This window comes from Podarcis tiliguerta (genome assembly GCF_965153285.1).
Source record: "Podarcis tiliguerta genome assembly, chromosome: 1".
NCBI lineage: Eukaryota > Metazoa > Chordata > Lepidosauria > Squamata > Lacertidae > Podarcis > Podarcis tiliguerta.
In genome coordinates this window covers 113,212,842-113,226,578 of record NC_139534.1, presented here as the reverse complement: position 1 = coordinate 113,226,578, position 13,737 = coordinate 113,212,842, and the positions used below count along the sequence as shown (strand labels likewise).

The window sequence follows — 13,737 nt, the reverse complement described above, 5'->3', positions numbered from 1 at the left end:
ATTTGGCAAACCCTCACCATGATCAACTCTCGCCCGGAAACCTATGTCTCCACTGTGGAGGGACATGTGGATACAGAATTGGCCTCCACAGTCACCTACGGACACACCATTAAGACTGTGTTCATGGCAGACAATCTTACTCAGCTACGAGTGATCACCAAAAGAGAAGATGCCCTAACTTCTGCAGGGACTCATTTTTTCCCCCAGGGAGAAAAGGATTGCAGTGACATTTAAGGAAAACTGAAGCCTTTTGTATGGGATTTTAATGCCAAGGTCAAACGTTTTGGAACAGGAGCAGTTTTTCTTGGAGGAACGTTAGCAATGACAACTTTTTTAAACAGCATGGCTTTATATTATAAAATCACACAGCAATACAGCATCGTTAGAAGATTGAACAGGCAACACAGTTAGAGGATTCATTTCCAGGCCCTGAGTACAAAAGGTAGGGTGATAGCTGAGAGGCCACCCAGTGACCTTTGACTTTCTTTATTTGACTTTCTGTTGAAGAGGACCCAAGCAAAATTACTGCGGCGAGCATTTGTGTCCTCCAAAGTCTTTGATTATGAACCAGACATTGCTCAAAATACATACAGTAACACAGGGAAATAAATACACATAAACAGGCATTATTGCAACAGTTTTGATAAACTGCTTCTGTATATCTAAGGTGGAGATGAAATATTTCTATACGAAACAAAAGAACACATTGTTGGAAGATGTGCCTTTTATAAAGTGACAGAAAAGGCCTTTACTCCTCAAGATATCATCAGATCAGTCCAGCACAGTAGCTACCTTCCTAAAGAACTGCTTGATTTCAAGCTCTTTAACAGCTCATGCCTCAACAAACGGGGAGCAGTCAGTGGGTCGGACGTAACCGTGTGCTTTAGAAAATCATGGTGCAGCTTCCCAGGGTGAATGGGTGGCCAATCTGTTTCTAATGCTTTTAGACAGCTTAACTTTAACCTAGAGCTCTAGGGATAGGTTACGCCCCCAGCGCACTTTTCATTGCAGAATTGTCACAGAGGTAGACCAGCAACACCGTTCTTCTAGGGCATTGTTTCCTGCACAGCAGCAAACAATGTCTGCACATCTAACTCAAGTCACTGATGCAAAATATGACCCAGCAGTCGGCAGCCCACTTACAACTTCTCTGCTCAGAAAAACTGTGTAACACATATAATAGATCATGGAAGTTTCTACAGGTAAAATGAACTGAGGGGTGGGGAGTAACAATTAGCCACATGTACAATGCCAGTATGATTCACTCCAGGGGTGAAGTGCATTTTTTAATATCGGAAGACTGTATGCATTGTGCGATTATAAGGCTATGCTGCAAACATCATATGTGCTGAGCTGTGCAACTTACATCCAGGCTGCCTAGGTTTGTTTTTGTGTCTGCTGTACAGACTTCTAAAAGACCCCCACATTTTTTCCACACAGGGTGACCAACAGCAAAAGAATATGCACCATTTATCTCAGTGGTAGCATCTCAAAAGCTGCATATGGTGTTACACAGATTCCCCCCCCGCCCAGCCCTCCAATTTTAACTCTGAACATTTTGCTTTCATTGTTACAGAACACAGAATTCCCATAACTAGCTGTTGCTTCTCAAGTCTCTCTTTGTCGCCACTTTCTCTGTGCACCTTTCTCTTCCTCTACTTCTGCCTCCCTCGCTCCGTGTAAAACTGCCTGCCCTTAAACGGTTAGGTGGGATGTTCGTGGAAGGTAAAGAGAAGTGACTTCGATGTGGATTCAAGACGAAAACATTTCCACCACACTGTGTGATCTGATTCTCGATTCTGATTTGTGTCCTCGGTGGAATAAAACACCTCATTGTTTCTACACATGTGTCAGCTCTGTGTCTTTTGCTTGTGAAAAAGCCACATGGAATCACTTCACCACATGCTGCTCTGTCACCAACAGCCAATGATGCAAGGCAAAGCTTGAGCAATGGACATAATCATTTCACATGTTTCTTTTCCAACTAAATTGGTTGTGCGGAAACTCTGGTCCTCCAGATGTTTCTGAGCTACAATTCCCATCATCTCTGGCCATTGGCCATGCTTGCTAGGGCTGATGGGAAGTGTAGCTTAGCAAGCTCTGAAGGGTCAAATTCTCCCTATTCCTGAACTAAATGTTACAAGGAAGAGTAGGAAAGAAATACCCGGGGGCAGGGGAGCACTCTTTTAAAAATGTCTATTTAGACTTAATTTTATGTAGGCACATAACTTTTATATCCAGGGTCTGCCTTACCACTGGGGAGGGTGGGGGGTGGGGAATGCTGGAGTCTTGTCAAAAGTGGTTCACATGTCACGTTAAACCATAGCTCAAATTATGATGCGTTTAATGCAAAGATTTGTTCATGGTGCTCCTCCCCTACCCCTTATTTCCTGGATAGAGGTAAAACAAATCAGGAAAACAAGCCATTAGGTGTGAAATACCACTTATGGTTTGTTGCTTGGCTTACCAGGCAGAGGGCCTTCTCGGTAGTGGTGCCCTCCCGGTGGAACACCCTTCCTTCAAATGTCAAGGAAATAAACAACTATCTGACTTTTAGAAGACATCTGAAGGCAGCCCTCTTTAGGGGAGTTTTTAAGACCTGATGTTTTTATTATGTTTTTAGATGTGCTTTAAGTAGCCCAGAGTGGCTGGGGAAACCCAGCCAGATGGGTGGGGTGTAAATAATAAAATTATAATCATTATCATCATGATTTGTTAGGCGAGAAACAAACCATTAATACTTGGTTTGCATGAAACAGCAAGCTGGTCCCAAGTTTGTTTCCTTGGATGGGAAAGGAAAGGACGCCACATAGATTCACTTTATTATCTTTTTTTACTACTACAGGAAGAACCATTTGAATTTTCCTTGGTGGACCTTCTCTGATAATACTGTTGATTTGATAACTGGATGGATTGATATATTGCCATTTGCCCATAATCACAAACCTACCTACTTTGTACCAGGGCAGCTGTCACAAAAGTTACATCATTTGCTCATGTTTTAAGGTTCTGAATTGTTCAAGTCCGCCCCCCCCTCCCCCGCTCCAAGAGTGGAAGCTGCTTGGAATATTCAATTTTCTGTGGAAAATGAATTCTGTTGAGAAAATGCCCCAGATGAAGATTTGCATAGGCTTTCGACCATCAGCATTCCGCTCAGAAGATGCACTTTGCTGTGCTCCTGTGACCTGGTGGAGGTCAGGAAGTTTTGAAATGAAAAATGCCACGGCTGTTTGAACGAGTCTGCTACAAGAGAACAGCTGTGCTGTTATAAAACATCTGGGTCCTTGATAATGGGAACGGGTGGTTCCTCTCCGCCCATCTCCTTATAAATAAAATGGAAAGTCGGCTTGGGCTCTTTGCTCAGGAGGTGGGATTTGATGCGGTGAGGAAGGGCGTCGTCATCTAGCCGCAGGTTCTTGTCGTCAACCTGAACAAACAGCCCATAGTTCTGAGGCTCTGGGACTTCGAATTTCTCAGCGCACTGCTGGTTCAGCTGGTGCGCTGTTGAGTCAGTTCGGTAGGCCAGCGTCCTGGTGTTCGCCTCAGCCTCCATAAAGGAGATTATGATGAAATCCTGGAAACAAGGAGCGTGGGTTATGTTATCCATAGATATTAAAATGACAATTGATAGATAGTGATCACTAATAGATACTGCGAATCTATCATAATCAACAACATACTATTGATGAGCAATAAAGGCTGTGAAGATGGCGAGGGGCCTGGATATCAAGTCCTATAAAGAAAAGTTGAAAGAGTTAGGTTTGTTTAGCTTGGAGATTAGATGATTAAGAGGTACCACAGCCACCGTCAAATATCCGAATGGCTGTCATGTAGAAAGTTTGAAGGAATTAGACACCTTTAGCCTGGAGAAGGGACAACTGAGGTCTAATCTGTGCTATACTTTTAAATCATGGCTTCCCTTAAAGAACCCTGGGACCCACAGTTTGTTTAGGGTGCTGAGAGCTGTCAGGACTAGAGGCCCCCATTTCCCTCCTAGGAAGAAAAGGCTGCCTGTTAAGCCACTTTGGAAACTGTAATTCTGTGAGGGTCTCTCAATCAACTCTTTATTGGGCAGATGGGGACTATGAGTTGGCATGTTATGCCAAGTATCTGAGGGATTCTCTCCCAACCGAGTTTTAGACTGTAAATCCCTTGAGGCCGGGGAATAGGGTATGGCGTATGCTTTGTTTACAACAAACAAAGAGTGCCCAGAATTCCTCGAGGGAAAGGCTGTGCTTTAAAGGCATAGTGAGTACACAGCCTTGGTGAAGAGAGCCAATATGGTATTTTATCCCTGTAGCAAAAGGGAGCTTTGCTGCCATCATGTGGTTGAAGGACAAGATGCTGAAAACTGCCTTTGAACTTAAAATTAGCTTCTCTTTCTCTCTGAAATGTATGCATGCCACCCTAAACCACAGGCTCTCACCGCAGCTTACAAATAATAAACCAACAAGCTGAAATAAGCTAGGATGCCAATTTCATCCTCACTAATGTGATTTGTGGCCTCTGCTTGTTACATTTGTAAGTTAATGAATAATGAAGTTAATATAGATTGCTCTCCTTCATTTATTTATCTGCTAACCTGAACAGATGATCGGGAAGCCCGGGCTTTGTTCAGCGTTCTCCTTCTCTCCCAGCGGTGAATGGAATCTTGGACCTCTGAGCTCAGCTGCCGAGTGACTGTGATCTTATCATAGCTCTTGATAAGCTCTACCGCCCCGTAAGTAGTGATTAAATAGTATGAGCCTAACAGAAAAAGTAAAAGTTAAAGAGCCCAAACCACTTGGTCTTGATTTTGTACTGCTTCATGCAACACACGACCCCTCTAGACATCCTTTATATTGTGCATTCAAGTTTACCCGTGTTCATGATGTGATGGGGGAGGTTATATGTGATCATAGGATTGTAAAGTTAGAAGGGACCCCAAGGGTCATCTAGTCCAAACCCCTGCAACGCAAAATAATTTCTGACATATGACTATCCACCCTCAGGGTATGGGCCTCTCACCAGCCAAAGCAAATATTGCTAAATGGGAGGCAGGTTAAAAGAGATTATAAAAAGCAATATAGTGAGCCTTAACATGGCAAGGGACAATGCCAGCTGGAATCTGTGAACTGGTCCACAGCTCAGGGGAGGCAGAGCTGCTGTTACCGAGACGCTGGCAGTTCTCTTCTGCACAGTGCGGAATACATTTTGTAGATCAGAGGTGGCAAAAGGAATTAAAAGACTTCTGCCAAAAGGGTGCAAGGTATTTTGGGTAATTATATCTCTCTCTCTTGGAACAAATCAGTTTGTACATAAGAGGAGATCACACCAATTCTCAAGGGGAGATTCAAACAGTTCCCAGCAATCCCCAAATGGTTTCTTTCTTTCTTTCTTTCTTTCTTTCTTTCTTTCTGTCAACAAGCTTCACCTAACTTCTCACTTCACAACTTCTTTGAATACTATTGGTGGTTGCAAATGTTTTGGGGTGCTCCTTTCCATCCAGTGCATATGCTGTTACTTCTTGCTGAAATCCTGTAACTTTCCAAACCACAAATGTTTGGGGGGGTTGGGAGGGCAGAGCGGAGGCTGTCCCACTTTTGTTGTGCTTCTTCTGGATAGCATTAATGTGGTAGGCATCTCAGAACAACTAATAAAGCAGAATTATTCCAATAATAATAATAATAATAATAATAATAATAATAATAATAATAATAATATTAATATATTTATACCCCGCCCACCTGGCTGGGTTTCCCCAGCCACTCTGGGCGGCTTCCAACAAAACACTAAAATATAATAACCTATTAAACATTAAAAGCTTCCCTAAACACGGCTGCCTTTAGATGTCTTCTAAAAGTTTGGTAGTTATTTTCTTCTTTGACATCTGGTGGGAGGGCGTTCCACAGGGCGGGCGCCACTACCAAGAAGGCCCTCTGCCTGGTTCCCTGTAACTTGGCTTCTCACAGCGAGCGAACTGCCAGAAGGCCCTCAGCACTGGACCTTGGTGTCCGGGTAGAATGATGGAGGTGGAGACGCACCTTCAGGTATACAGGACAGAGGACGTTTAGGGCTTTAAAGGTCAGCGCCAACACTTTGAATTGTGCTCGGAAACGTACTGGGAGCATTGTATTGTATTTCATCAAGAAAAGGTTGCAGAATACACCTGTGATAAAACACCAGTCTTTATAGGTTGCAGAATATACCTGCTATAAAATACAAAGTGCTTTGCCGCCTCAGTGCATATTTCACTGTTCCTGAATGATGATGCCAGTCCCTGCAAAGGAAGCTTAGTTGGCCAGGGATAAGTTACAGGCATCTGCTGCTGCCGCCATCACCACTAATATCCATGAGACAGTCATTGAGAATAAAGGTAGCAAGAAGATCAATTATTCTGGCTGGCGTAGGTAGATACATTGCTATGTGCCAGGCATGGACATAGCCAGGATTTTTGTTGGGGGGACAGGCCCTCAGTTAGCTATGATTTTTTATAGATTTTTATTGATTTAGGGAGGGGCAGCCCCTTGGCTATGCCCAAGATGCCAGGAGAGGAGGGCAACCTGAATCCTTAAAGGGAGACATGATGGTTAATGACTGACTGAAAACACAAATATAGAAATATTACCATCATTGGAAGTGGCCAGCAGATGGCACCCAAGCAACATACAATTCTGGAACCAACAATGGAGTTGCGGGAAGATAGATTGGGTTTATCCTTGCACAATCTGCTATTCAAAATAGTGCAAGGAACATCACCTTAACATGCAGCTTGCCACTAGTTGTACCTAATTAGCACTCCACTTTCTGGTTCCTTCCAGTTCCATCTAACTCAAGAGGTACAAACATTCCCCTTTGGCAGATGTTTTGCAAAATTCCTCATCCCAAGTATTTCCTCTCTCCATTGTTAGAGCTCTTCCCTCTTAAATAGTAATTTAGTGCCCAGCTACCCATTTGCTAATAACATTGTGCTAGTTTCTTTGCATACGTGAAGTGGAGTGTGTGTGCGTGCGTGTGTGTGTGCGTGTGTGCTTTTGCCGTTGCAGAAGCTGTTCACAATCCAACAGATTATCTGTTATGATCTAGCAATTCTTACTAGAGAGATGGATCAGATCCTTCTTGAATTCTATTTGTCTGAATTATAATTAGAGTTGTATTTAGTCAGTTGACTAAAAAGGCTCAAATATTGCAATCCTGTACACAGTTTCCTAGAAGTAAGGCTGCAATCAATAATAATAATAATAATAATAATAATAATAATAATAATAATAATAATTAGAATTAGAATTTATACACCAGCCTATACCCGGAGGTCCCATTTACCTGGGAGTAAGTCCTGTTGTTTCTACTTCTGAGTAGAAACACATGTGATTGCACTGCAAGTCCATTAATTGTGAACATTTTCACTGATTAAATTAATCAATTTAATTAATAGACTGATTGCTGAAATAATGCCAAAGCAGCACGTGAATAAAACAGTATTTCTGAAGGAAATAATTTTTGGGTTTTTTATTATTAGGCGTTGAAGGAGAATTCTCCTCAGCAGAAGCACCCTCTTCTTGGCAAGAGAGGAAGCTGAATGAACTCTAGCCACTCAAGTTTTTTTGTAAACACTTGTCTAAAAAACAAATAATGACTTTATTTTATTTTTAAATCTACTGCCTGATAAATTAGGAGCGCCTCAAAAGCTCAAATATTTTTGGCCAATCTAACCAATCTGATGCAACAACTAAATATCACAGGCAGCCCTAATTTTGCCAGCTGCTTTTAAAGCCTGCTGTACTGCTTTTAGGGGAGGGGAATGATTTAAATAAACCCTAAATCATAAGATGCATAACTGATCACAAATTAAGCCCCACTGAATGCGAAAGAAAAAAAGCTAAGCACATAATTATCTATCCTGTTATAATCAAAGGGACTTCCCCCATGTATGTATTTGCCTAAACTGTGTCCAGGTTGAACCCATTAAAGACAAATGCCACCACCACCTGCCCACACAGAGGGTAGCAAAAGAGAGAGAGAGAGAAAATGCACCACTGGAAACATTGCATGTCAATTTCTATGGATATATTGAATTCAATGGGACTTACAAGTTCTGAGTGGACACGGTTAGGATTGCACTGTAAATAAATTTGGCTGACATTTCACTGGAGAACGATATTTTCAGAAGAACGGATTGCTCTTAAAACGCAGCAGCTGATGTGTTTGGAGACTCACTTAGGTTTTCCCTGAAGGGTAGCTGGGTTAGGCTGCTGCAGTGAAACAACAACAGCAAAGGACCTGGAGCAGAACAGCGTACGCTGGCAGATTTACAGCGCAGCCCCACACATGTAAGCAAACCCCACTGAACTCAATGGGGCGTTTACAGTGTGATGAGCTTTCATGGGGTAGATTGCACACCATCTGAGAGCTACCTGTGCACACACAGAGACAGAGGTGTAGAGGGATAAATGGCATCAACGACGAGGCCAAAAGGTCATGAAATGTAAGAGGTGCACTCTGTGACAGCCTCCCACAACCTGGAGCCCTAGACTATAATGCCCATCATCCACAGCCAGCATGGCCAATGGCTGGGGATGATGGGGATTATACTCTGAAACAGCTGGAGGGCACCAGATTGAGGAAGGCTGAACTATGGCCTTTCTATGCAAAACTCCAAACGTATGCAAAATAAGCACTGCAACCATTCACAATAATATCTTTCCAAATGCATGTTGTTCTGCTCCCTTCGGGGGCATCGCTAGGCTTTTATTACCTAGGCAGCAACACTGTCAAAGGGACCTATTTATTTGCGCAAGTGTCCTTGGGGATCCCTGGGGCATATGACCAGGTGGCAAGTTACTAAAGATACAGCACTTTTAATCGGTGTGATAATTAAAGCCCTCCCAGAAACCTTGGTCTTCAAAGATATACAGACTGATGTGTTGGTGGGGGAACCAGTTTCTGAAGGACATTGAGGTGGGGGCAGAAGAGGCACTGCCTCAGTTAAAAAACTGGGTGTCCAGCCCTGCTGTGGTGCTCCTGCAAAAGCGCTGCATGAAAATGTTTGATTCTGTTCTGTCTTTCCAACTAATCAAGATCTGGCCAAATCTAGATGGAATACCACATTTCAGAGGAGCCCATCGTATCCTATTCGGAGCTCCTTAGAGGAACAGCCAGATATATATCTTTTTTAGTAATTAGCCTTAATTATACTCTGTTGTTGTCGTCGTCATAAATATACACTGAACTCTGCTTTGCCTGCGATGTAAGGCATAGATGGGCAAATCGGCCTATTTCTGTCCCATGTTGCTTTCTCCTATATGCAAAATAGTAATAATAAATGGGCTGGTCTGTCCAACTTATGTGCAGATTTTCTTTTTAAAAATCTTTTTAAAAAATCCATAACATCCTTGTAAGGCTACACAGGGACACAACATAAAGAAGAAAAGGTAGCCATCTTCTCCGCATGATTCCCCAGGAAGGGACGACACATTATGATGCACAGTGGCTTCCTAGGAGGATTTCAAATGGCCTTTTTTACCACGAAGACACAATGAAGTCACTAGCTGCTCCAAGCAGCTGTAAAACTTTTTAAAAGAAAGAAGGCGGTCCTTTTACTATCTTTTGAGCATGTTGCCAGACCCTAGCATACATCAGCTCATCATATGGGAAATTCCACATATCTATGTTCTGGGCCGTGAATGGGTCTGGTGATCCGAAATGGATAGGCTTGCTCCCCAAAGCGGAGCGAACTGGAATCATTTGACATCCCTAATGGAAACATGAGAAAAGTCCTGGTGGAGGAGACCAAAGGTCTTTCTAGCCCAGCATCCTACTCTCCCAGTGGCCAACTAGACTCCTATGAGAAGTCCGCAAGCAGGACAGGAGTGTTGTGGTCCCCTGATATTTGTGCTCCCCAGAAATTGGGATACAGAAGCATACTGCCTTTGATTCTAGGGTAATATAAAGCCATTATGGCCAGTAGCCAACATGAGCCTTATCCTCCAAACACTTGTCGAATCCCCTTTCAAAGCCACCCAAGTTGAAGGAAATCACTCCATTTTGTGTCAGGGAATTCCATATTTTAACTGTGTGTGAAGAAGTAGTTCCTTTTGTCTGCCCTTCATTTGTCTGCCCAGTCATGCCTTCCTCCTCAAAACCTTGAGCATAGTGTTAAGGTCACACGAAAGAAGAGAGGGGAAAAGCTCACTCAGTGGCAGAGCACATACTGTGCATGCAGAAGGTCCCAGATTCATTTCCTGATTGGTAGCTCTCTCTTTCTCTCTAAGCCACTAGAGGTCAATGTATGAAGTGGCTCTGGTATAACAGCCCAAAAACCTATGTCACACAATCAAACTGTTGTGCAAACCAAAAGCATTCCCACATCCACCACCCAAGGGCCATCTGCTGTCATGTGAATCTGGTGCCCCCAGTAGCCACTTGTGATCATGGCTGTAGATCTCAGAAGATGAAGAATGAACAAATAAAAAAAAGTAAGGGTGAATCTTGGTGGCTCTAGGATGGCACCCTGAGTGGGACCTTCACAACCTTGAAGAGCCAGAAGAAATAGTAGTCTACAATGCATTATACATAGGGCTGCCTCTGAAGATAGTTCGGAAACTTCAGCTGGTGCAGAATTCAGTGGCCAGGTTGCTCACTGGGACAAGGCAGTTTTAGCACATAACGCCAATCCTGGCCCAAACGCACTGGCTGCCCATTAGTTTCTGGGTCCAATTCAAAGTGCTGGTTTTGACCTATAAAGCTTTAAACAGCTCAGGACTGCAATACCTCAAGGACCACCGCTGCTCATATGAACAGACCTGGACCATGAGATAATCCTCTGAGATCATTCTTCTTTGTGTGCCTCCTCCACAAGAAGTCTGGAGGGTACCAACATGAGAAGAGTCTTTTCTGCAGTGGCTCCCTGCTTGTCCAATGGTCTCCCCAGGAAGGCTCACCTGGTGCCTTCATCAAGCAGCTTTAGGCACCAGGAGAAAATGTTCCTCTTTAAGCAGGCCTTTGGCTGATTGACATCCAATGCCCTTTTAAATGTGTTGTGGGAGGAGGGATTATTGGTTTGCTGTTGTTCTTATTTTTATTATCTACTTTGTGCTTTTTATATTGCAATTTTATGTTGTGAACCACCCTGAGATCCACGAATGAAAGGCGGTATACAAATTTAATTGATAATCAGAACAAGTCTCTTAGGCTGCATTTGATCCTTCTGTGCAAAGTAGAAACGCTACCAATGTTAGGATGGTGGTCTTGGCAAATGTCCTCTGGTGCCGGCCCTGCCATTGGCCACCAGCTGAAGAGCAGATGTAAAGTTGGGATAAACATTTACAATTATGGTTGCTGGGCAGCTTGTACTCATTTCTGCCAGTGGTGTACCCTTGCGAACCTCCACCCTCGCTCCTCCCTCTTTCACAAAGGAGGTCTTTCATACCTTCACCCAGCTGCAATGCAGGGTCCATGAGTTCCATCATGTACTCCACATTCAGAAGCACCTCTGGCAGGTCGCTGCGGGCGAGTACATACATGAGCACCGGGAGGAAGTCATCTGCCCCGTAAAGCTTCCCTGAAACAAGAAGAGGCCTATTCAGATAACACAACCGAGCAGGCTGAGAGCTGATTTCAACATTCAAAACCGACATGCAGTAAGAGAAGAGAAGAGAAGAGAAGGCACAGGGGCCCAACAGTTGGCCACCACCATGCACAACCTGCATTAGCCTAGGTTAATGTGCAAATCAGTCCTTCTCACAGATTTTGTAGAGCAGCTGTGCTTCATAGCTGCCAAATCACAGATTAGGAAACAGGATTGATGAAGATGTAAATGTGCGAATGAATTTGCCAGCAGTACAGGTTTTCATACTCTCCCAGTGGCTTCATTACTGCGAGAAAGAACCGTATTTTGGAAAATCGTATTTTGGAATGAATTTAAGAGCATGAGGGGAGCACTGTTGGATGAGGCCAAAGGCCATCTAGCCCACCATCCTGTTTCCAACCAAATCCTATGCTGGCTGGTCCAATGGAGCAAATAGCCACACCACCCTCAACCTGCTTGCAATGAGCCTCCACCTTATATGAAAAAGTCTGATGTACAGGGGATTTCTACAGTCAGTGCTTGCTAAAAAGAAAAAGAAAAAAGCATGGTCTGGAAAACGCTGTCATGCAACTGACCCCTTCAATGGCCCAGGAGCAGCTGCAAGAAAGGAGAAACGGATAGTCTGAATCTATTGTTTGTACTGTATGAATGGTCAGATGCAAATCTGAGACACACGAATGGTGGATGTGCTTTAGGAATCTCAGTGTGTATGTGACAGTTTTTCATCCACACCTTTGCACATTCCAAAAGTGTGTGCTATTTCCTTATAAACGTTTTGAGAGTTATGTATTAAGAAAAATAACATCAAAAGCAACCTTCAATTTTTGTTTGCAGGGTTCACAGTCATTTTCTCCCATGCACTACTATTACAGCCATCCATCTCTAAAAGACCAAATGTTGAAGGTCCTTTAAAATGATTGCCACCGTGAATTTGCTGCCATGATAGAAGATAGGCTTCCCTTTATTCTCCCTGGCCACATTCCACCCCATGTTTAAGCGCACTTTAGTCTATTCAAATCAATAAGCTTAAACATGCTTAGCTGTGCATGAGCTTGTGGCCATTGGCTTGATACAAGTATTTCCTATGAAACACATTTCCTTATATGTCAGGCAAAGTCAATAGGGGTTTTATTTGAAGCTGACGGTTATACTCAGCTGGAGCCTTATATAAATATTCTTCTGTTCCCTCATCAAAAAATAAATAAACTTTAAGTAAACCAGAGAATATATGTAGAAAGGGAAAGCCAGCTCAGTTAAAACAAAGTGGTGGAACGCTCGAGTGCTAAGACTCTCTTTATAAACAAAATCTTATGCTGTTATTAGCTGGGCTCTGTACGTTATGAGAGTCATGTTTCCTGCTGTGCAAAAAATACACAGCCAGGTTGTCAAACATTTAAAAAGGCTTCATTGTTCAGTGGGTGTTTTGGCAAAATGTTTCCTTTGTACAGTATTGCAGTTTCTGGTACTGAGGAAGTCTCAGGTGGGTGTGGATGGAGGGCCGAATTTAGCTGCAAGAAGTAGGCATCGATGAAAGGGCAGGATCAGCAGTTAATATGGCCAACGCATTCCTTCAGATCTGGCTTCGAGTGGCCATTTATTCAGCCAGGCTTATAGGATGCTCTGACATTTTGTGCGGGGTCACTTGTATTGATCTGTTTGCTGTTGTATTGCCATGCTTTAAAGCTTTCATTTAAAAAATGCTTGTGCTGGTTGTGTTATTGCTTTTATTGTTGTGTTCTTGATCGATGAAAGGCAGTGTATAAATGGAAGAAATAATAATCATAATAATAAATGTGGTGTAGTGGTTAAGAGCGGTGGACTCGTAATCTGGTGAACCGGGTTCGCTTCCCCGCTCCTCCACATGCAGCTGCTGGGTGACCTTGGCTAGTCACACTTCTCTGAAGTCTCTCAGCCCCACTCACCTCACAGAGTGTTTGTTGTGGGAGAGGAAGGGAAAAGGAGATTGTTAGCTGCTTTGAGACTCCTTAGGCAGGTGATAAAGCAGGATATCAAATCCAAACTCTTCTACTTCACTGAGAACAGTTCTCTATTCACAGGGCTGTCCAGTTTAAATATAAAGCAAGGAGAGCAGGGAGGGTCCTGAAATTGCCCATCAACAGTCAGCACCCAGACAGCAGACCAAGCCGGTATGCGCTACGGTTATACCTTTT

General features: G+C 43.3%; 1 protein-coding gene across 7 annotated transcripts in view; it reads right to left on the bottom strand.

Moving 5' to 3' along the window:
* Positions 1-246: 246 nt before the first annotated feature.
* Positions 247-13,737, bottom strand: part of RIN3 (Ras and Rab interactor 3) — a 72,661-nt gene continuing 59,170 nt past the window's right edge. For 2 of the 7 annotated variants that reach the window (XR_014509843.1, XR_014509845.1), the window contains 4 exons: positions 11,408-11,539; positions 4,583-4,746; positions 1,631-3,574; positions 247-1,535 (listed from right to left, as the gene is read on the bottom strand). Coding sequence is in view for 4 of the 7 variants with exons in the window: in XM_083435006.1 (XP_083291132.1) it covers positions 3,266-3,574; positions 4,583-4,746; positions 11,408-11,539 (605 nt within the window). In the remaining 3 variants the exon portion in view is untranslated. Of the gene's footprint in view, positions 3,734-4,582; positions 4,747-11,407; positions 11,540-13,737 lie in introns of all 7 variants that reach the window. The other 5 variants (XM_083435008.1, XM_083435009.1, XM_083435006.1 and 2 more) reach the window with 3 other exon arrangements.